The sequence below is a fragment of the Microplitis demolitor genome, chromosome 5, assembly GCF_026212275.2.
Source record: "Microplitis demolitor isolate Queensland-Clemson2020A chromosome 5, iyMicDemo2.1a, whole genome shotgun sequence".
NCBI classification, from domain to species: domain Eukaryota; kingdom Metazoa; phylum Arthropoda; class Insecta; order Hymenoptera; family Braconidae; genus Microplitis; species Microplitis demolitor.
Window position 1 is genome coordinate 9,665,847 of NC_068549.1, and position 22,915 is coordinate 9,688,761.

Consider the following 22,915-nt stretch of genomic DNA (forward strand, 5'->3'; position numbering starts at 1 on the left):
TTTTGGGGCTGGCCCGCAGGGTCAACTGACAGACCGATTTTTTTCAATGTATTTTAAACGGGAAAGCCCCCCCCCCCCCCCCCCGCACGCCAGCTCAATTTTTGAGATATAGAGCTGAAATTTTTGGAGAATTTTTTTTTTTTATTAAAGTAACTTTTGAAATGTATTTAATTAAAATAAAAAATAAATTTCTTTTTCTGACACAGTCTAGTAAATATAGTATATAGTGTTACACACAACATGATCAGTGGTGTAGAATTTGTTGGCTGTGTGCGCTCTAGTTCTCACTTAGTTTTAGTTTAAACAGGAGTCGAAAACGCAGCGGCAGATTCGAGTCCAGGCATCCGCCCTTTATTAACAACTAATGTGTATTTGTGTGTCGCGTGTGTATATGTGACATTGCTTGTGCTGTAATACATTAGTCTTTTTCAGTAGTCAGTAACTATAGTTGTTTGCATTGACATTACTATATAGCATTCTATTTCTTTCATTTTTCCACCACTGAAATGTTAACAAGTTTTTTTTATAAATGCAGACATGATAATAATAGTAATAATAATTATAAAAATGTTACTAGTTGTATTAAAAACTAAATAAGTTAAAAATTTTGTGTGTTTTTTTAATGTGTGTACATACAATAGACATGTTATTATATGATGTTGATAATATTTATAGTGTGTGGTAAAGTTATCTACTTGAGGTTATGTTGTCATTGAGTACACGATGCGACGACGCGACGATTGTTGCAATTGCAACCCCCGCGAGAAAAATGAGGTCGAGTTTGATTTATTGAAAGTATGTAGAGTATTTTATATAGTTTGGTTATTTTTGGTTTAGAAATAATATTTAAGTAACGTTCAATATATTTTATTTTATTATTATTATTATAATATTTACATTTTTTATTATAAAAAAAGTAATTTTTAAATGGTGACAATCAGCGTAACAATATTTAAAAAGACGCGGCGAAAACATCCAACAATGTTACTATTTGCACAAAGTTTTAATCTTTAGGAAAATTTATAAAATAGTAAGTATCATTAAATTTTATTCACTAAAATAATTGTATTATTATTATTATTAGTATTTTGTCAATGAATGTTTTACATTGAATGATTATTACTGATAACATTCCTCATTGATAATAGACTTATCGCTTAATATATTTTTTTTAAACTTCATTTATTTTAAATCGATATGCAATATTGAATTTAAAAGGATTAAATTGTTTTTTTTTTCGATTGTTTTTTTAAATTGAAGATTAAATATATTATTTTGGTTCTATGATTTATAGTTGTAGATAAATTAATCTCATATGTTATGTATTTACGATATCAAATAGCTACAGATAACATTAATTATTTGTAGACATTATTTAATTAAATATCGTACATAAAATTTGTACAAGGCAAAATAAGTAATACATAAAAACAATAATGTTTAAAATATTCTAATTTAGTTAATAAAATTAGCTCTTTCATCTACACATAGATAAATTTCAAATTGTATATAATTTAATTTTTATATATTACTCATCCCTACTATAAACTTCGAAATTTTTAGTAATAGAAGAGAAATTACGTAATAAAGAAATAATTTCCTAGTAAAACCAATAAAACTCCTGTTATATGAATAAAGAAAAATAAAAATTAAAAAATCCATTATTATTGTTATTATTATTATTAATACTCATTAATAATTTTTTAATGATATGTGTAATTTTTAGTGTAATAATCGTTCATATTACATTTTAACATGTTGGACCTGTTTCACATCCCTGTCAATTTTACGGTATTAAATATAAATTTTTTGTTACGCTGTTTGTCGTTGGTAATATTAATTACGGAAATTCAATCAGTTGAATTGTGGTAAGCAACCTTACCGTATAAATTTCGCAATTGACGTATTATCTGTGTACGTATAGCTTCTAGGCGACTAAATTATACACTCATACAATCAGACATATTTCTAAGTTAAATATAGCTCATGAGCAGTGTCTACATTCCCTGTGTTCTATACATTTACTCTAGTTATTTACCAACTTACTTCGTATACTGTTTTCTGCGACATTTTAAATGTTTATAGAATTTTATTTCTTTGACCAATATTTCTAATTACAATATTTATTTTTGTTTAAATCTAAGTTGCCATTTAATATAACATTTATTCAAAATTTGATGTCTTTGAGATTAAAAAAAAGAGACGTTTGCCAATTCGAAGTTAGCTTCTACGGCGAATCACCACACCCAATCACGTACACACGGTTAATCATGTTGATGACCGATTGCAATAGTTAGTAGTGACTCCAGCAATTAACTAAACTAAGCCATGTTGCTGTCAGCATATAATGAACTATCTCGCATATTGTGGGAGTTGCTCTATTGGGATACCTAACATCCATTTGATAGCTTCAGTTAAAAATACTCAAACTAAATCACGATTGACGATTGCTATTTATAATTAACAAGTAAACGAACAAAATTAAGTAATATTAATCAAAAATTTCACGGAAGAATACGAAAGTTAAATTATGCAGTAGCAAACATACAAGCTTACCAATAATTACCATTAATTACATAAATGCAATTTTAAAAGACGTATTCGTGCTTTAAATGTCCATTAAAAATCAAACTAAAATAGATAAATTATTTTTAAATAAAATTTGCATAAGTAAAATAGGTGTAGCAAACATCGTGACCACCCTGATTAAAAAAAATGATTTGGAATAATTCAAAACAATTTGAAATGATTTAAAACAGTTTGAAACAACTAAAATATAGATATACACTTAACATGGAGCAAATCATTTTTCTTAATCAGGGCAACTCGAGTTCATTACCGGACATTTTAAATGCAAGAATTAAGTATGCAATGCATAAAATGGCAATAACAATGATAATTTTTCTACACTTAAAAACAACCGAATATAACTGACAAATAATAATTAATTTTTGTGTAAAATATGAATAAATTAGAGGTGTGCGAATAGTATTCAAATCTAATCGAATCAAATAATGACATTCGATTCGAAATTCGAATCGAATATTCGAATTATTCGAATAGTTCAAATTACTATCCTTTGCTCTTAAACTAATCGATTTCGATGGAAAAGTTATCTTGTTCGGGTTAATTGACTTAATTGGAATCATTTTTTCATAACTCATTACTAAAATGATAAAAATTTGACTGAAAAACCATTGATGCAAAAAAAGTGCCATCCTTGCTTAAAAAATCTCATAAGATCCGATAGCTTCTTATAAATTCTCATAAGAATTTTATGAGAATCAATGAGTTCTATGGGAAGTGGGAGTCCTCATAGAACTTACTGAATTTTATGAGATTGTATAGGAGGTATTTAAAAAAATTATTTTCTCATAGATTCTGATAAGGGATTCTTTATAAGAATCTATCGGAAAATACAAATGTTTATAAAAAATGAGTTCTTATAAGGTTGGATGGGATAAAACATTCACGGGATTATAGGGATCTATAAGAAAATAATAAAATTTACAAAATTTCTATTCAGTTGAGAATGTATGAGGAAATGATTTAGTCACTAACAAATGGAATCTATGAGAAAATAACAAAATTAGCAAAATTTTTATTTTAATGAGAATGTATGAGGAAATGATCCTGTCACTAATAATTCGATCCTATGAGAATATAATAAAATTTATAAACTTCCCGTTTGGATGAGAACGTATCCGAAAATATTTTTATCAGTCACAATTGGATTCTAAAAGAAAATAATAAAATTTACAAAATTTCTGTTTTAATAAGAACGCATGAGAAAATGATCCTGTCATTAATAATTGAATTTTATGAGAATATAATAAAATTCATCATATTCCCGTTTGTATGTTCAATGACTTGTTGTCTCATGTAAGTTACGGTATTTAGGCATATAAACATATTAGTCTAGTCAACAAGTGCCTTTTTGACGAAAATCTGTCCAAGACCACCGAAAATTATGATTGATGTCTGATTTGATTCGAAATAGCATTTATAAAAAAAAATTAAAGTGGAAATTTGGGCTTGGCAAAAATTGTAAGTCATTAACAATTTAGTAAAAAAAAAAAAAAAAAAAAAAAAAAAGTAGTTTGGTTTTTTACAAATAGTTCAACAACTATTTACGATATCCAAAATCTGTAAAAAGATCCTCAAAGAGCCGGAAATTTCCAAAAATAGTCCTGTCTTCCCGAACTGTACCAACAATATTTATAATTTTAATTTAGCGGTGAAAATGGGACTAAAAACGGGTAGCAGCGCATACACGCGCGTTAATAGAATCAATAGCATAATCGAAAAAAATTATTTTAACCGATAAAATATAAATATTAAGGAATAAAAAAAATTTGGTTCTTTCTAAACACATGGATTAATAATAATCCACCGAAAAAAAAATTTTACCTCAATTTTTCAATTAACGATGCTTTTGTTATTTAGTTCATTTTTACTCGTTCAAAGTTTATATAAAAACCCTGATTATTTCTAAACTAAGAATCCAGGATTTTGTTCACTTCGTAGAGCTGTTCTTGAAAGAGTTTAGAAAAAATCGCCGTTGGAAAAATTAAAAAATTTCGATTTTTCACTTTTTTATTTACGATCTAAGGAATTAAAAATGTAAACAAAGCAATCAAGGAATTTTATTTTTTTGATTATTTCGTTTTTTTATTGCTAAAAGCTACTTAACAATAATTTTAAAAAAATGTTTACTGACATCGTTCAAATAATTATTATAAACGAATGCAATGTTAATAAGATTTAAAAAAATTTTTTTTTGGGAATAAGATGCTTGATGAAAATAATGATTTTTAAGAAAAAAATCGTCCCTTAAAAAAATTTTTTTATTGCTAAAAAGCGCATTTGCTAATTAACAATTTTTTTTTTGCTTAGTATTATATTAATGAACTATTTTTTTTTTTAATCATAATTTATCATGTTCTCTTGTTTTATAAAAAAATTTTTTAATAATTTTTCATTTGTTTATTAAACAAACAATTTGTTGTAAACAAATGAATTTTTACGCTATGTTTTTTTAAATACTAAAAACAACCATGTGTTCTTTTTTTATTGGAAAACATTTTAGGAATATTCGAGTCGTATTTTATCTGTTTTTTCTTGTAATTTAATAAATTTAATAAAGTTTAAAACTGACATTTTTCAAGATTATGAAAAAATAAAAGAAACAATTGAGTAACTTTCTTAAAAAAAATGCATCAAATGAATTTAAAACTATTAAAAAAAATAAAGAGAACATCATATTATCAAAATTTCAATAATAAATAAAAATAATTTTTTTAAGCTTAGTCTTGGCCATATATAGTACTGGATAGCTTTAAGTAAAAGAATAAATTTCGATTTCCAAATGCATGCGGTGGCCGAGCGGGCTAAAGCACTTGACTTTTGAACTGTTTTTTCAGAGCTTCAATCGAAGGGTCGTCAGTTCGAGTCCCATCACATGTTGGAAAAATAATTAAAGATTTCTTCTTTACCGAAGTTGAAAAATAATATACAAGTAGACTTCTGGTTATAAGGTTATATTTCTGTCTATACTCTTACTTACAGGAAAAAATGAAATTGACGTGAGAGAGTGAGTAAGAGCGTCCGATGTAACTTATAACCAGAGTCTTCTGTATAACTCTCAGTGGGTTAAAATGAGTTGTCAACTAGTAATTAAATTATTTTTTTAAACAAAGAAATAAATGATTTTGTTTTCTTATTCAATTCAACTGAAAATAATTTCAAAATTTAAATTACTCCAAATAATTTTTAATTATCTTAGGAAACAGAAATGTGCGATACTTCTCTCATTTTTTTATTATTATCTCATAGAACCCCATAAGTATGTCGCCTACAAATTAACGTAAAAATAATAAAACTATTTTCTCATTCATTCTTATACAGCGGTAAGAGTGGTATAAACTTGTACCCATAGAATCTTATAAGAAATTGACGCATTGCAAATTATTATCTCATAGATTCCCACAAGAATGTCGCTTACGAATTCACGTGAAAAAATGAAACTATTTTCCCATTCATTCTTTTACAACAAGAAGAAACAAGACGTCTATATTTCCAATTGATTCTTTTACGGAATGTATAAGTACGACGCATTCCTAATCATTCCGATAAAAATGTGAACATGTACAACAAATTTTATATAAGAATGAATGAGACATAAGTTGAAGGATTTGGTAAGTTTCTATCGGATTATGCTCGGGTTTGAATATTCTCATAGGTTCTCATATGAACTATCATTTTTCGATCGGACACTTTACCTATTCATTCTCATAAAAATTTTTTTATGAGAATCTATCGGATTTTTTAAGCAGGGATCTGGCCATACCCGGAATGAAAAGGTATAATTTTTATTTTGATTCGAAAATTCCTTTTTCCATAAATTAAATGAAACATCTTATGGTAAAATTTTCTCAAATTTCTAATATATGACCTTCGGCAATAAGTATTTACCCCGCGAAATTTGTACCGTATATTATCTGAATTATACAGATATGGTTCAAATTCTGTATAATAAATGAAAAATACACATTGAACAATGTTATGGCAGTCAAAATTAAAGCTTATTCAATAAGCTAAAAGACAATTACGTGAGATTTTACATTGTATATTATTGGTTTAGAAATTATCCAGAGTTAAACTCACATTAAGCTTCGTTTCGACATTTTTACAATTTTTCAAGTGAAAAAAAAAAACAAAGAAAATGAATCAAAATCATAAGATTAATAATGGAAATTGAAGCTTGTTAAATTTATGTCGAAGGGAATTTTCGAACCAAACTAAAAAATATATCTTTATACTCCGAGTATGGCCAGATGAAACTTTTTTCACAACAATGGTTTTTTAGTCAAATTTTTATTATTTTAGTAATGAGTTATGAAAAAAAAATTCTTAAATTGAGTCAAATAACTCGAACAGGATAACTTTTCCACCGAAATCGATTTGTTTAAGAGCACGGAAAATAAGTTGTAGTAATGGCAACAACAACTGGAGTTCCATTTACCACAGGCTGTAGTATGACATGAGACAACTCCAAATTGTGGTTAGATTTACTACAATATTGTAGTTAAGCGTCAACTATCGAAAAATATAAGATATGCCACAGCATGCGGTATTTGCAACTCCAATTGTAGTTCAATTTACTCGATATGCGGTTACGTAAAAATAAACGGTATATAACCTAAAATTTTTATAAATTATTTTTAAAAATCACTTATTGAGTTATTTGTATATACTAAACATGGTAATTATTTACAAATAGGGTCCACCCATGCTTGGCCATGTTAAATTTTTTTTTGATTAAATTGATCAATTTTTGTTTTTAATTGTTCATTGTTTTATGTACTTAAAAAAAAAAAATACATCAATATTATCAAAAAAGATAAAATAGAAATTTTATCCAAAAACATGAAAGCTAATTTTTTTTTCCAACTTTTGAAGGCAAAAAAGCTATCGAAATCTTTGTTTTTTTTTTCTCACGACATTTTTTATCATAAATGCACCGAAAGAACAAGCAGAATAAAAAAAAATGAAAATTGTTAATTTTTGGGTTTTAAAAAAGTCAGATGATTATTTATGAGACGCTTTAATAATTGAATATACACAACAGATTAACCTCAAAATGGCTAAATAGCGGGAAGTGCTCCTTCTGTAGTACTCTCAACTCCCGCCTGGAGTATTTGTTACTACAGTGTGCAGTAGAATTAACCGCTAGATAGGAGTAAATTCAACTTATTAACTTAGTAAAATTTGTCACATATTTAGTAACTTTTATCATTTATGTGGTATTTTTAACTACAAACACATTTACTGCAACCTTGTAGTAAATGATACTACATATTATTTTCCGTGAGCAAAGGATAATGATTTAAACTATTCGAATTTTTCGAACGATTTGATTCGAAACTCGAATCGAATAATTCGATTCAATTCGTGTCGAATAATTCGTAAATTCAAATATTCAGACACCCCTAAAATAAATCTTGATTATAGCTTTTTTGTAGTATGGTGGTCGGTGTGTTCCGGACGTGTGGTTTGGTGGCTTTAGTTTAGTTGTCTGATGGTTCAACCATTATCTTTTGTGTTAAATCTGTATTCTTTATTATAAGTTTTCTGTAAAAAAATTTTGTTAAATAATTTTAAAAAACTAAACGTTTTGCGCACTCCAATCGTGAAAGCGTGGAGTGTATTTTACTGCCACTCTTTCGTTCTCAGCCCTTTCACGGACTTTGAATCCTCTCTACGTTCTTTATAGAATACCAAAGTTGTTAAAATTATATACCATTTTGAAGGAAATTTATTAACGAATATTTTTCAACATAATAATTAGTTGAGTCATAATGAGATTAATTTTAAAAAACTGATTTAGTCCGGAGCCCCCAGTGCGTCAATATAGTGGTGTCGTCGAAAAGTTTAATAAGTAACATTAACCATAACTTACGCATAAAACGTAACTTGTTTGAGCTTGAAAAGCTCATACAAAAACAATTTCATGCAAGAGTATTTTCGAGCTCTTTGAGCTCGAAAACAGCGGAAAATTTTCGGGCTAGTCCACTTTTGTCAAAAAATTATTATGCTGCACTAATTTTTTATTTCCCATCATAATTCCTAATTTAGATGAATAATATTCATTACAATTACTCAATAATTTTTAAGTGTACAATATTTATTAAAGTTTAGCATAATAATTTTTTAACAACCCAACTTCCTGTTTCAAGTTTGGTCGACAGCATAATAAAAATTCGTAGATTTCTTGAGTCCATTTTTAACTTCCCACTAAGAAAATTGTTAATTTTCAAAAATTTGGGAAATTGGTTTCACCCCGATTTTCGAAAATCGAGTTTCATCAGTTGCCGACGGTGCGAAGTCCTAGGAAGCTATTCTGACTATTTTCAGAGGGATGCGCGCACGCGCGCGCGTGTGTGTGTGTGTGTGTGCGTATGGATGTAAACTCATATCTTTTTAATGAATTGACCGATTAAGATGGTTGAGGTGGTGATCGAAAGAGTTTGTTGGTCGTCAACTTTTCTGAAAATTTCGAATCGACCGATCAAATGGATTCTAAGATAAAGAAGAAATACAAAAAAATTTTTTTTTTCAGTTTTTTAAAAATTTTTCAGAAATGGCTTGATCGATCGATTCCAAAATCTAATCAGCTCTAGAATTAAATAAAACGCGCCGATTGCCGCGTAAACCATCTTAATCGGTTTATTCGTTCGAAAGATATCGATCGAGAAAGAAATGGTGAAAAACGGTTTTCTTCGATTATCTTTGAAGCGACTCATCCGATCAATTCCAGAATTTGATCAGCTTGAAACAGTGCGTTTTTGATTTTCGAGCGTGAAAGTCCAACTGATCTCACAGCCATTTATTGTGATAATTATACCTTAATTAACACTTTTTAGTCACTCGGGGCCAGGTCAGAGGCCCCCTAGATCGAATTCTGTTGAGACAATAGTGGAGTAGTTTTCCACCCTCAGAATTTTCCTTTTAAAGGGCCAGCAAACAGTTCCTCGAGGACTTGGGCCCTGGCCACCACCCATAGTGGACCTGTAGGGTAGTGGACTGATAACGCCTAGCGAGGTTCCTACTCGACAACCAGAGCTCATTATAATTTACTTGAGCCGGCCTAACGATAAGTCTAGTCATATCTAGTCATTTAGTCCAGTGATCATTTTATTTAATTTATTTTATATCTTTGAGTTTGTTTGTCCGTTATTAATAGCCGCAGTAATTATTGTAAAATATTTATTTGAAGAACGTTAAATTAGCCATAAATACATTTCTAGTCGAATTTCTACACGCGGTAATTTAGTAAAGTTATAATTAAAATTGTATTGTGCCGATAAAATCTGTAAGTGTTACCGCATCATTGCTGTTCGTTCCTGCCATTTTCCATCGCCGAAGATTGGGCCTACAACATTGCTGCCTACGCTTATTGAGGGTCATTTTCCATCTATATTTACAGGAGTGGAGCATGCAGTAAGGTACAGCTTAAGTAGGATTCCGTCTTCCCCAAATTAAATTTATAATAGGTTTCCTCCCGCGTAAATTAAAATATCAAAATTAATATACTAAATTAAATTCTAATAAATTCTATTGGGGAAATTTTCATATTATAAATAGGTATTTGGTTAAATAAATATAATATTTTCTCTTTGATAATGCAAAAAAAAATGGTAAAAAACGGTTTGTTTCGAAAATAACGAGACACAAGTTTTTTCGAGCTCGAAAATGTATTCACAACAATTGTTTCGAGCTCCTTGAGCTCGAAAATAGCGGAAAGTTTTGGGGCTGGCCTGCAGGGCTGACTGACGCCCAGATTTTGTTTCGTGTGTAAGGTTTTGTAATCCTATGTATTTACGGCAGAGTGAGCTTATTATAAAAGCTCAAGGCTTTTCTATATTTCTAAATAAAAAAAAAAAAATCAATCTGAAAACCACCTGATCCTACGGGCCAGCTCTAAAACTTTCCGTTATTTTCGAGCTCTTGAGCTCGAAAATACTATTGTTAGAACATTTTTGAGTTCTTCAAGCTCGAAAAAAGTAATATCACACCTTCCAATGCGAAAATGCAGTATTATGTCTTTTAAAATAATAAACCGATTTCGACATTCAAAAAGGCATTTGACGCAGTCTTTCGAGCTCTATGTAACCGTGCGTTTTGATTTTACGACTTGAAAATCGAGCGCGAAATTCTAACTGATTCTACGGCCATCTATTATGATAAGTGTATCATAATTAACACTCCTCGGTCACTCGGAGCCATGTCAGAGGCCCCCTAGATCGAATTCTATTTGAATTTAGACGACAGTGGGGTAGTTCCACGCCTCCAAAATTGAAATGTAAAAGGGCCAGCAAACACTTGCTCGAGGACTTAGGCCCTGGCCATCACCTAAAGTGATGACGTTTAGCGAGGACCCTACTCTAGCAGCAGGACTAATTACAATTTATATGAGTCGGCCTAACGATAAGTTGGTTATATCTAGTCATTTAGTCCAATAATCAGTTCTATTTCGATCAATCTGTTACCTGAATAATTTTGTCTATTGAGACTTTTCTTTACATTAAAACTAAATTATTAATTTTATTATAAGTGATATTTGTTTTCATTCGAATTAATTAAATACGGAGATTTCGCGACTCCTTTGTCTGGTTAAAGAAAACCAAATTTGGTTTCTAAGTGAGTGTGGTGGTTTGGTGTACAACGTCAGCCCGCGAGGATTTACCGAAGAGGATCGACATCGAGTCCAAGGAACCTGTGATGATCCGGAGATCGATTCCACCAGTAATAAGCCCACTTATATCCAGATAAGTCTCGACAAAATTTTAACAAACATTTTCTCTCTCTTCAACGTAGCGTAATTTTAATTAATTATAAATTTTATTTCCCACGTCCAATAATTCTTTACACATTCAAATAACAAATTAATTTAATGCTAGACGCTCAATTTGAACTAATAAATTATAAATTAAAATAATGAAAGGAAAATTTTTGTATATTCATTTGGGATTTTGGTTAAATAAAATTAATAATATATAATTGAGTCTCTTTGATCGAATTTTCTTATCACAAGCGTCACCTAGAATAAGTTACTTTCAGCAGCGTGTCTGGTACAGAACGAGTCTACCTACTCCTGAGATCTATTTTTCCGTTTTCCGAACCAGCAATAAAACAATCTTTAATTTATATTTATATTTGATAATTTAAAATTAATTAATTAAAATTATTTGGGAAATTTCATTAACTGTGGTTCGTGGTTATTAGACACGGAATAACCAGGACCCACCGTTATATCTAACAATAAAAAAAAATTTTCAAATATTGGATAAATAATATGAGCTATCCGGGAAAAATAAAGTAAATCGCAATCTTTTTAACTTCCCGCTAAGAAAATTAAAAACTTTCAAAAAAAGGGAAGTTATGACTCTTTTAGGAAATCTATCCCTTATGACTCTTTTAGGAAATCTTAAGCCCTTCAATTTACCGGCCTCAAAAAGTCTCTACGACGATTTAGCGCCGAGATATGATTGATCAAACTCTAATTTTTTAACCTTTCGCTAATAAAATCGACGATTTTTAAAAAATTCGAAAGGGTATTATTTTTACCCCGATTTCCCAAAAACCAAACTTTACAAAATATTCTCGTTTTGAGGTCCTAAAGACCTATTCTGACTATCTTTAGAATAATGTCCGAGTGTCTGTGTCCGTGTCTAGGTCTGCGCACACGCGTGTGTCTGTGTAAACTTTTTATAAATTTTTAATGAATCAACCGATTTAGATGGTTATGGTGGCAATCAAAAGAGCTTATCAGCCGTTAACTTTTGAAAATTTCGAATCATTCGATTGGAGAGGCTCTGAGAAAATTAAAAAACATACGATCAAAAATTTCTCTTTAGTTTTATTTTAATTTCTCAGAATAGCCGTGGTGAATCGGTATATTCGATCGAAAGATATTGATGCCGAAAAAATTTCAAAAATAACACTTCTCCCTAGATACGTCATCATGTAAAGTACTAAAAGTTTAAAAAATTATACCTGATGCTCACCTTCACGGTCTCTTTTAATCAATGCATAATTTATAACAATCGGTTAGTTCAGATTCACTAATTTTTCACTAATAATAGTAATTTTTGGCTTGGATCGTGTTACATACCGGATATTTCTTCATTTGAATTAATAGTATATTGTATATATAATTAGGATACTAAAATAGTCTTTATGTGGCCAGAGAAATGTTTTCAACACGAGTCGCAAGGTCACATGCACGGGTCGAAGGCTTTTTTCTACATTAAATCAAGGCTTGGAAAATGATATTTGATTTCTACTAAATATCATTATAATTATTGAAAACACTCCCAAGATGTTAAACTTTTATAAAAAATGAGTCACGAACATACGAACGATTAATCTTCACTATAAGTTATATTTGTTACTCAGAACTAGGAATAACGTTATCAGATAGCTGTGAACGACTTGATGTTTTAAATTGTGTCCAATACACACGATTTTTCATATATCTTCAAAGTTAATAATACGACAAGCTTATTTAGTTATTTTTTAGCTCGCTTAAATATTCGAAAAAGTATGAGCAAAACATACTGATTCGTTGTAATAAAAATAGAATTTTATTAATTTACTGCCAGCAAATTGCTATTTGATTCACGATATATTACATATAGAATAGTGAGTTTATTGAAAATTATTGGCTACTTATATTCGATATGTATATATATATATATATATATATATATATATTAGAGTGTGTCATTTCGGAGCAACATTTTTTTTAGTGCATATGGAAAAAATCATAGTTCAACACAAAAAAAAAAAAATTTCGTCCAAAAAAAAAAATTTTATGTCGATTACAGACCTAGCTCATTGAAAAATTCGATTTTCCCATTTAAATAAAAATTGTCAACAAAAAAGACCGTACAACATTTTGTGATAAGTCTGATATTTTCGCCGGAAAAGTAAAAAGATCTCTAACTTTACTTCGAGCTCTAATAACTATTGAGTAGGTTGATTTATCAGAAAATTGGTGCCCGAGCCGGAGACAAGGGTACCAACACACGAGCGTCTTAGACTCGATTGTACTAGATAAATACATTAGTTTTTGTGACAGATATTTGAAATGTACTACAGTTAGTGCCTATAAATCCGCGTTTATTATAAGTAAGATAAAGTATAAGGTAAGATAATTTGTTATAGGTAAGATTGTTTTGAATATTTGTTGAAAATGAGAGAGAAGTCGGTAAGTGTACGAACTAATATGATGATAAATTTTGTCACAAGATGGCTCGTTGAGTTACTTCGATATTTTTTGGTCGTTCCCTATCGCACATGTAACTAAAAAATATTTTTTGATCCGTTGATGACGTCACTATTAGAACGATTAGGTATCTTTTTTACCAGCTGTATCTTATCTAATATTTTTGGCTGCCGGTTATAGGCGCTAAATTTCGTACATTTCAAGTGTCTGTCACAAAAAAAATTTTTCGGCCGAATTTTGGCCTCTTTCAATAAAATTTTCTAGTTTCGGCGTAATTTTAGCAAAATTAAGCTGTTTCGGCCTTTTTCGGCCAAATATTTTGACCTGGGTAATTATAATTTTTATTTTTATTTGTACTGCGTTTTGTCCATTTACAAAGAAAAACATGTCAATACATTTTTATTGTAAAACGCTTACTGTTAAATTATCAGCGTTTAAAAGAACATTGAGTGTTTTAAAGTAAAACAAATATTCTTAAATTAAACACTTCTTGAGGAAAAACGTTTTGTCTATAAAATATTTGAGTTATAAACGCTTAAATTCTATAAAACACTGAAAAAAAAAATGTATTCAAAGTAAATTATACATAAACATTCAAGATATAGAAAGTAATAGAAGCACAATTAAACTACGATTTTCAAATTGGCTACGTAGTGTATCGGTAAAGCATCAGTCTCCCAACCGTAGAGTGGTAAGTGTGCTAGGTTCGAATCCTCTGGTGGTGGACACGAGTTTTCTTTTTTTTTTTTTTTAATATTGAATTAATATTTAAATCACTTATGTGTTTTAAACCTAAACGTTTAAAACGTTTATTTCACATTAAACACCATATTAGTGTTTACTACACGGAAAAAAATAATCGGTAACCGCTACCGAAAAAATTGGTAGCGGTTAGCAATTTTTTTTCGGTAGCTCTTACCGATTTTTTTGGTACCTGTGCACTGAGAGAAAAAATCAGTAAAATTAACTATAAAACTGTAGTAAAATACCGCTTCAACTATTTAGTCATAATATCTATAATAATCATTTATAGTTATTATATCAATCGGAAAATAGTCAAGACAAGTATTTTTTAGTACAATCAGTCATATCAAATGTTAACGTAACTAATTAAAAAATGTTTATGAAAAAAATTAATCTTGTTGTCTAGTAATATATTTATTACTTTCAATATAATATTATTAATAAAGTTATTATATCGAGTCATTCATGCATAATACAAAGTTCCAAAAATGTTGAGCATCAAAAGAGGTACTTGATACTCGGTCGTACAACAGGGGAGTATTGGTACCAGAATCGCCCTCAAGTTTAGAATATATTACTACTGAAATAAGTTTCTTAACAGGGACACCTCAGAAGGTAGGCGCCATCTAGTCGCGAGCGCCGAACTATTCCCATTGCCGTTGAATACTACCGACGACTCCTTCATTCTCTCTATTTTTTAAATAAAATAGTACTTATTCCGAGATATTTTAGTTCTTTTTGTCAATTCAACAAATATTTTTTGGATCTAAAAAAATTTTCGATAAAGTAAATAATTCAGTTTAATTCACGAATAATTTTTGCAGAAAGCACAGCTAAAGAAATCATTAGATTTTTGTTAAATTAGATTGAACAAGACATCAACAAGTATTCATTAATATTTATAATTATTAATGACGGCGCTAAACTTAATTAGGATTTATTCGTACAGTGACGAGAAAAGTACCGACGATAAATAAAAGTTCTGCATGCACGGCGATTGAATAAATCAAATAAAATCAATCATATAAATATATAAATAAATTAAGTTAATAAAAGACGATAAAATTACTTAGGAAATTACCCTCTCGTGTTTGACAAATTTTGTTGTAAAATAAATTTAACCTCTATGCCAAGGAACTTACATCAACTTGTCCCAGGTGTTGAGCCATTTTTCGGATCCTCCTTGGACAAAAAGCTGGACGGGAAAAAACGTAGACCAAAAAAACTCTACAAGAAACCAACTTAACCAAAAGGCGTCTGCCTGACAGATTAAACTTTAGCACAAGTAAAATTTTAAAACGCTTAGTACAGTAGATTGAGCGACTGCTCAGCTCGGCTTCCGGGTTACGATTCTTTTTTGAAAATGAGTTTGACGACGTGGTGCGTTGGGCCTCTACCCCCACCGTTGCGCGAAGCAATTAAAATTTGGTCGTCGCAATGGCTGGTGTGTAAGATAATGAGGCGCGAAATTTAATTTGACTGACCTGGCAGTCGAATGCTAAGTCACCCCGTCACAAGTTAATATAGTTATGAGCAATCATTAGTTTACTTATAATAATTGTAATCAAACAATTCATAATGCTACGTTGTTTTGTTTCATTAATACCAATTCGTTTAGTTAAATTAACTATAAAGTTATAGTACAATAAAGCTTTAACTAAAAAAATTTTAGTTTTAGCAATTAACTCGATAGTTGAAATAATTATTTAATATTAACTATGAATCAACACTTACCATTGAAATAATTTTTTAGTTACTTGAACTAATAAAAAAGTTGCTGTAATTACTTAAAATTTATGTAATTTCAACTACATTTCAGTAGTTGCGATAAAAAATTTTAATCACTATTAAATTTTAGTAGTATCAATAAATTTTATTATGTTTCAGAAATTAATGAATAGTTAATATAACTATCAAAAATAGTAATAGGAATTAATTTTAAATAGTTGAAGCTTTTTAGTTAACATGACTATCGACTTTTCTCTGAGTGTGTGTGTGCGTCCGAGTGTGTGCGAATGTGTGTGTGCGTCCGAGAGTGTGCGAACGTGTGTGTGCCTACGAGTTTGTGTGAACGTGTGTGTGTAAAAATTTTTTGTGTTTCATGAACTTTTCAAAGTTAATACTAAGTGCAGACACAGTTTACTCCGCTTTTACACCGGTATTGCTCTGCATTTACATTGATTCAACACTACCGAATTACGGCTCTTACACCGGTGTTATTTCATTTTAACACCGTATGGAGAATTTGTTGAAAATTCATTTTTCAGCTGGTCCATTTTGCCCGAGGTGTCATACGTAGGGTCAAAAATGCGGAAATATATTAATTTATTTTTAAGTTGACGATAAAGAAATGAAAAAATAATTTTTTCGTAATTTTCAGCTGGTCCATTTTGCCCCAGGTGTCATACGTCAAAAATGCGCATATATATATATCAGATTTATAGTAATTAAATGTCAAAAAAATTTTTCTCAAACTGTTCAGTACAACCGAAATAATCGGTTGCAGCTACCGAAATAATTGGTAGTTGGTACCGATTATTTTTTGCCGTGTAGGAGACTAAAAGCATTTAAACGTATAAAATGTTTTAAAATAAGACACTTGAATTTACATTGATATATGTTACTATAATAAGGCGTAGACTAGCGATCTGGCTTAAAAGTAAGTAATAAAGCCACATATTTTCAGCACACATAATAAATCTAGCTATTCTGTTATTTTTTTTATTCATATAGCGTGAGATAAAAATCTAATTAAATTACTGATTTTCGTTTCCTATTTTCAACTTATTTTAATCATTACTAATGGACATACGTTTCGTTTTGTAAAAAATGTGATATCAATAATATTCATAATAAAAGTCGGAATATACATGGTGATAAATTTTAATGAATGACTGTCATTTTTATAAGAATGATTCTCATGTAGATGTATACATTGAATTTAATTATCAGTGTCTATCTCCAGTTGGTATTAGAATTGATTTTATACATCGAAGTTTCACACCCAACGATAAAAATTCTATTACTATGTTATACCTGTAACGATATATATATATATATATTTATTTATTTAATAAATCATATTGGAATCTGGAGCCAAAGCTTTAAGGGCCGCTAATAATAATCAATTTATACATCGATATGCGTATATTGACTCTCAACACTATAAATAGTTTTACACTGTTAATAGTTTTAATCAAAATAATCTAAACAACAGGCCGATTTGAATTCATTATAATTACTTGACGCAACAATCGCCGATGGCAGTTAATTCCATATCCTAATTGCTGTCAGTCCAAATGACCTCTCATAAGACACTATTCTACATTGAGACTGACAAAGCCCACCATATTGTCGAACAGCACGACCTCGAACAGATAAAAGTATTCGAAATTTTTCACGTAGAATGGCATCGTGATTGACATGAAGCATATGTATATATAAAATCTGGCCCACATTCGAGAACTATCGGTCACGTAGATTCTGAGTTATTGCACGACTCATGATGCGAAGCATCAGAGAGTGCTTTACGATCGAAAAATTTTTTTCGCCTCACTTCGGCAACTATTTCTATTATTATACTTTTGTTGATTCACGGAATTAAGATATGTTGCACACCATTTTGAAGATAATTTAATGGAGATTAATTCCATACTTTTCAAAAATTTATTTAGTTCAATAAAAACCGACAAACCATCAAAATAGTTTAAAACAATTTCCTGTCCGTCAAGTATGAATCCCGTATACACGATAACTTGCGAAAAAATCCAGTAATTGAATCAAATTTTTTTTTAAAAAATTCTTCGAAAGATTTGTAGATCTCCTATTGAAAATGGCTAGGTAATTTAGTGTCGTTGAATTACAATTAATAAAAGAATAGAAAGGCTGTATAACTATACATATATATATATATATATATATATGTAAAATTAACATGAATGGTGATATATCTATACATTATACGTATATTTATTCCACCAGGGGCGCTTGCACATTACCGTCCTAGTACAGCTGTTTTTTTTTGTGTTATTGCTAATTGGTAAGCCTAAATTTTTTCACTTCAATTCTTTTTTTTTATTTGTTTTTATTTACATATATTTTTTTTGTTATTAACCGAAATATTTTGAGAAAATCCTTTTATAATTATAAAAAATGACTAATATAATTAAAACAAAAAAAAATAAACAACAAATTTTAATGACAGAAAATTGTATATATTTTTAATTTATTCGTGCTTCCCGCCATTTTTTTAATTATTTTATTGTTTCATAATAAATGAGCATTATGAGTCGTGAACTTTTGGATTTTCCAAATTTTTGAGAATTAAAAAGAAATTTTTTTTTTTGGTTTTCTTCCATCACACTAGAGTCGCGTTATAAGCAATTTCTTCTCACAAACATTTAGTTTTTTGTCTAGTTTTCTTGTTATAAGCACCCACTGCACTTCAAGAAATAAATGGTATTTTTTCAAGATTTCCTGATTTTAAAAAATATCTCGATTAATAACAAAAAAGAAATATATCGCGTGCCAAAAGGTAAAAGGACGTATTGCTACAGGTTAGTAGGGAATTATGCTGAAAGGGCGTATAAAAAAATTTTATTTTGCCATTAGCTCTGAAATTTTTCGAAACGCAAAGATCTGCAAAAAAAAAATTTGGGCATCCTTGAGCTGAAAGGGCGTATCTCAAGACATACGCCCTTTTACCTTTTGAAAAGTAGTGCCTAAAGGTCAAAGGGCGCATAAAAAAAAATTCTAGTTTTAATACAAAATACTGACAAATAATTTCACAAGACAAGTTAGATGAAAAAACACTCCTCCTACACTTGTTTTTTTAATTTATTAAAAATAAAATAACTGAAAAAAAAAAAATAAAATGAAAATATCAAATTTTCAATTGAATAAAAAATTTTCATAACGACTATAAAAAATAAAAATTTATTGACTTTTTCTTTAATCAGTGTTTTGGATTATGGATCCGTCATGAATCAGAATATATGAAAAAAAAAAAAAATCCAAAGTTCGTGCGACAGACACGGAGGAAGAGGGTATAGGAATCGTACCTAAATGAACCGGTTATTTCTGCTTTTTTTTTTTTTCAATTTAGTATAAGAATTTTAAAATACTATTATAAACTCTAATAATTAACTGTGAAATAAGATAACATTCATACAATTTGCAGCATTTTTTTTTTTTTTTTTTTTTCTTCATTGTTAGACTTCGGCTAAGCTTTTTAATAAATTTTTTAGAAAAAAAAATTTATACGCTCTTTTACCTTTTGGTCACAAAATTTTCAAATTCCTAAAGCTAAAAAGGCGCATAATTAAAGACATACGCCCTTTTACCTTTGGAAAAACAATATGTGATTTTCAAGCGTAGAAAATGTTTACTAATCAATTGGCGATGAAAAAAAAATTTATGCGCCCTTTTACCTTTGCAAAGGTAAAAGGGCGCATACATTGGTATACGCCCTTTTACTTTTTGGCACGCGATATGTAAATAAAAAAAAATTGAATTGAAAAAATTCAGGCTTACCAATTAGCAAAAAAAAACAGCTGTAGTAGGACGGTAATGCGCAAGGGCCCCTGGTGGAATAAATGTACGTATAATGTATAGATATATCACCATCCATGTTAATTTTACATATATTTACACTCATGCCATAAATTAAAGGAACAAAAAAATTTTTTCAGCTAAACCAATGCATAGGACGGTTAGCAAATTCAATCAACTTTAATTTGAAATTTTTTCGAGTTTCGTACGATATTTTGTCGCTGAAATATCAGCCTTCAAACAAAAAATGATCCTTTTGGGTTTGATCATCGATATTTCGGGAACCAATAATCGCACAGTAAACTGAAGGGCGGCGTTAAAAACTTGAATAAATTCCCTACAAGACCCTCCCGACATTTAAAAAAAAAAAATTTTTTTTGATTTTAACATCTATTAGAAGTACAAAAAAATGACTTTTTTTTAATTTTTTAGTAAATCGACCGCTACTCTGCAAATATCGATAAAAAAAATAATGTTGCCTGGGACTTTATTAGCTTAATGTATCCCCAAGAACCCTGCAAATTTTTAAATTGATCCATCGAGCCGTTTTTTGGGGTGGATTGATCAAAGTTTTGCAAAACAATTAAAGGAACAAGTTTTGTTCTTTTAATTGTGTAATCATAATCAAAATGAAAAAATAATTTTTCTCCGACTTTTCGTAAATTTTTGCGTTGGTTACTCAGCAAATGCAAGGAAATGACAAAAAAAAATTCCAATCAATCACAAAAAAAATCAAAGGAAAAAAAAATTGCAATTTGTTTTTTTGTGTTTGAAATTTTTTTTTTAGACTATAAAAAACAAGGCAAATTTCGAAGAACAATTTCATATATAAATTAACAGAAAAAAATATTCAGTTAGAAAATATTCTTAGAATTTACATATTTAAAAATTATTCAGGGTAATAAAATTTAACAGAGAAAGAAAGTCAGAGAAAGAACAAAGTGAGAAAATATGAGGTTAGAAAAACGTGCGCGTATGTCAACGGCAAAATAAGAGAGAAGAGGGAGTAAAAACACAGTAAGAGGCGTAAAACTAGACATAGAGTTAGAGAGGTACGTTGTACGTTCGATCATCAAATACAAACTGCGGTCTTGCCTAGCCGGCCTTATATCCTTCGCTGAATAATCATATCTAACGACTTTCACAATTATTCTTTTACAACACATAGTGAAAATTTATCGAAAATCATAAGCAAAATAATAAATATAATTTTTACGTGTAAACTTTTTATAAACATTACGTTATTTAAAAATAAATACGTACCAATATTTTCAACGAGTGAAGACTTATTTTTAAATTAATGTTATCTTATCAGTAATATTTTCTATCACTGTTATCAACTATAACGTCAGTGTTTATTTTTGAGTTGGGAAGAAATTATATCAGTAGAAGAATAGTATACGTGAACTATTATGTTTTTTGATAAATGTTAAAAAAAAGCCTTAGAAGGACAATAAACTGAGAAAATAATGTGGTGAAGTTGTGAATTCTGTTTGAAATGAGTATCGTACCAGAAAGCAAACAACCGTTACATATACTTTAGAATAGTTTGTTGTTGTTAATAAATTGTGTACATGCCTTACTGAAGTGTCTTCTTGAAGTTGTTTTCAAACTTATCGCACCTGTTACTTTTATACAAATAAATTTTACACAGATTTTATAGTTAAATTCTTACGGTATTTTTTATATTGATACATAATTATTATAAACTAAAAATGTTTAAAGTAATTAAAAAATCATTATTAACTTTTGTGATTGTGTAAAAATGAAAAAATTATTTATAAAAAATCAACATTCGAAATTTCGACTATTAGATAGAATATTAAATCAATGTTTAAAAATAATACTGTTCGACCAGTTCGAATGACCGTTGTAAGTATCGATTAATATGTTTAAAAAGTATTCAATGTTATTTATTAATTTTTTTTTTTTTATTATTAAATTGTTAATAGTTTCAAAATATATGTTTATTACAACGTTTTATTTGCTTTGATCGGTACTTTGAGTTTCATCAAAGGCAGATCCAATCCATATCGAGTAAAAATTAATTTATTGGTAACATTTTTCTGGTTCCATGTACCAGAATTTTCTGACCAAATTCTATAGTATATAATATAGAGTCAATTTTTTAAAATTACTGTTATTTTTTTTACATAATTACGGTTTTAACGATTGTAAAAGCAATTAGTTTTAATAAGTTGGTAATGATTGATACTCTACTTACAATTTTTTATTCGAATGAAAAAGATTTTTATAATTTTTTAAAATAAAAAAAGTGTTTTTTAAAATTAAAAGTTAAACAATTTGTAAAAAAATTAATTCATTATTTTAATCATCATATATTGACATTATTAATTAAATTAAACATATTTATTTTTTAATTTAATTAAAAATAAATACCTTAATATCGTGTATTTATTTTTATTTTTATAACGAATGAGTAAATTAAAATTCCAATAATATTAAATATGTTATTTGTTTTGACACACCTCGGATTATTCATTCAATTATTTCTGAGTTTAAGTGATATACAAGGTTTAAGCTATTAGAGTAAAACTAATATAATGCATATTATGATGAGAGTTTGAATGGAGTGGATTATATTTTAGTTCGTTATCGTTGCATTATTATTTTTATAATATTCAACGATAGTGTTAATAATCATGATTAAAAAATTTTTACCATTAAAGCATAATTTTGTATCTATTTACTCTAATTTTAAATGATTTTTAGAAACTGTAATATTCATACACAGAAAAAAGGATTTCTTGGCACAAGAAATATTTTGCATTATGATTTGAATACAAAAATTTTTTATTAAAAGTAAAA

The 22,915-nt window shown here is 29.0% G+C and overlaps 1 protein-coding gene across 4 annotated transcripts in view; it reads left to right on the top strand.

Moving 5' to 3' along the window:
• The first annotated feature begins 321 nt into the window (after window positions 1–321).
• The window catches only part of LOC103572280 (probable phospholipid-transporting ATPase IA), a 60,495-nt gene continuing 37,901 nt past the window's right edge, over window positions 322–22,915 (top strand). For 3 of the 4 annotated variants that reach the window (XM_014443005.2, XM_014443007.2, XM_014443004.2), the window contains exon 1: window positions 322–795. In XM_014443005.2, the coding sequence (XP_014298491.1) occupies window positions 724–795 (72 nt within the window). In that variant the 5' untranslated portion in view covers window positions 322–723. Of the gene's footprint in view, window positions 796–21,137; window positions 21,959–22,915 lie in introns of those variants that run through there. The other variant, XM_008550805.3, reaches the window with a different exon arrangement.